This window comes from Charadrius vociferus, unplaced genomic scaffold (assembly GCF_000708025.1).
Source record: "Charadrius vociferus isolate BGI_N301 unplaced genomic scaffold, ASM70802v2 scaffold2550, whole genome shotgun sequence".
Classification (NCBI taxonomy): Eukaryota; Metazoa; Chordata; class Aves; order Charadriiformes; family Charadriidae; genus Charadrius; species Charadrius vociferus.
In genome coordinates, this window is record NW_009646383.1 from 99,045 (window position 1) to 99,666 (window position 622).

The 622-nt window shown below is 65.1% G+C and overlaps 1 protein-coding gene across 1 annotated transcript in view; it reads right to left on the reverse strand.

The window, feature by feature from the left end:
• Positions 1 to 622, reverse strand: part of LRP1 (low density lipoprotein receptor-related protein 1) — a gene marked incomplete at its 3' end in the record, with an annotated part of 90,949 nt that overhangs the window by 89,924 nt on the left and 403 nt on the right. Inside the window, 1 exon segment of the mRNA XM_009894377.1 lies at positions 46 to 140. Within this exon segment, the coding sequence (XP_009892679.1) occupies positions 46 to 140 (95 nt within the window).

The following is a 622-nucleotide window of genomic DNA, read 5'->3' on the forward strand; positions in this document are numbered from 1 at the left end:
AAGGCGGCTCCTGCAGGGCAGGGATCCTGGTTTGCCTGCTTTTACCTTCTGCAAGCTGCAGGAAAAGAAGCTTTAAGATTTTACGCAGCCAAAAGGATTTGGGGCCGGGCGGGTTTCGAGGGACGATGGCATCGGAGCAGCTGCGGAGGAGAAGACCAAGCTGGTGAGTAACTGCGGCGCTAGGCTCCAAATCTGCGCTTCCGCTGGGAAAACACGCTCCAGGCCGTGAGAGGAGATGCTGAGTGAACCCACCTGGAAGGGCTGGCGGTGGCCGGCGGCTGCAGCAGGACACGGTGCAGGCACTGATGCAGGACGGTGAGCCGGCGTGGGGCTGCCGGCCTTCTCGGGAGCAGCCGCTGGGAGCAGCAGGGGACACGTCCCACGGCACCGATGGGGCCAGCGGTGTGCGGACACTTCAGTTGACGTTTTCAGGAGCAGGGCAGGAAATTTCCCCCCTTGGAAATGACCTGGGAATGGCGGGTCCCCGCTCGGGAGCAATGGCAGTGGCTGTGGCGAGCCCCGGGGCGGAGGCACAGGCACAGCCCGACCCTCTGCGCGGCATTTGCTCCCAGTGCCCCGCAGCATCCGCCTGGGCCGCTGGGAAGGCAGCCGGCGCGGGAAG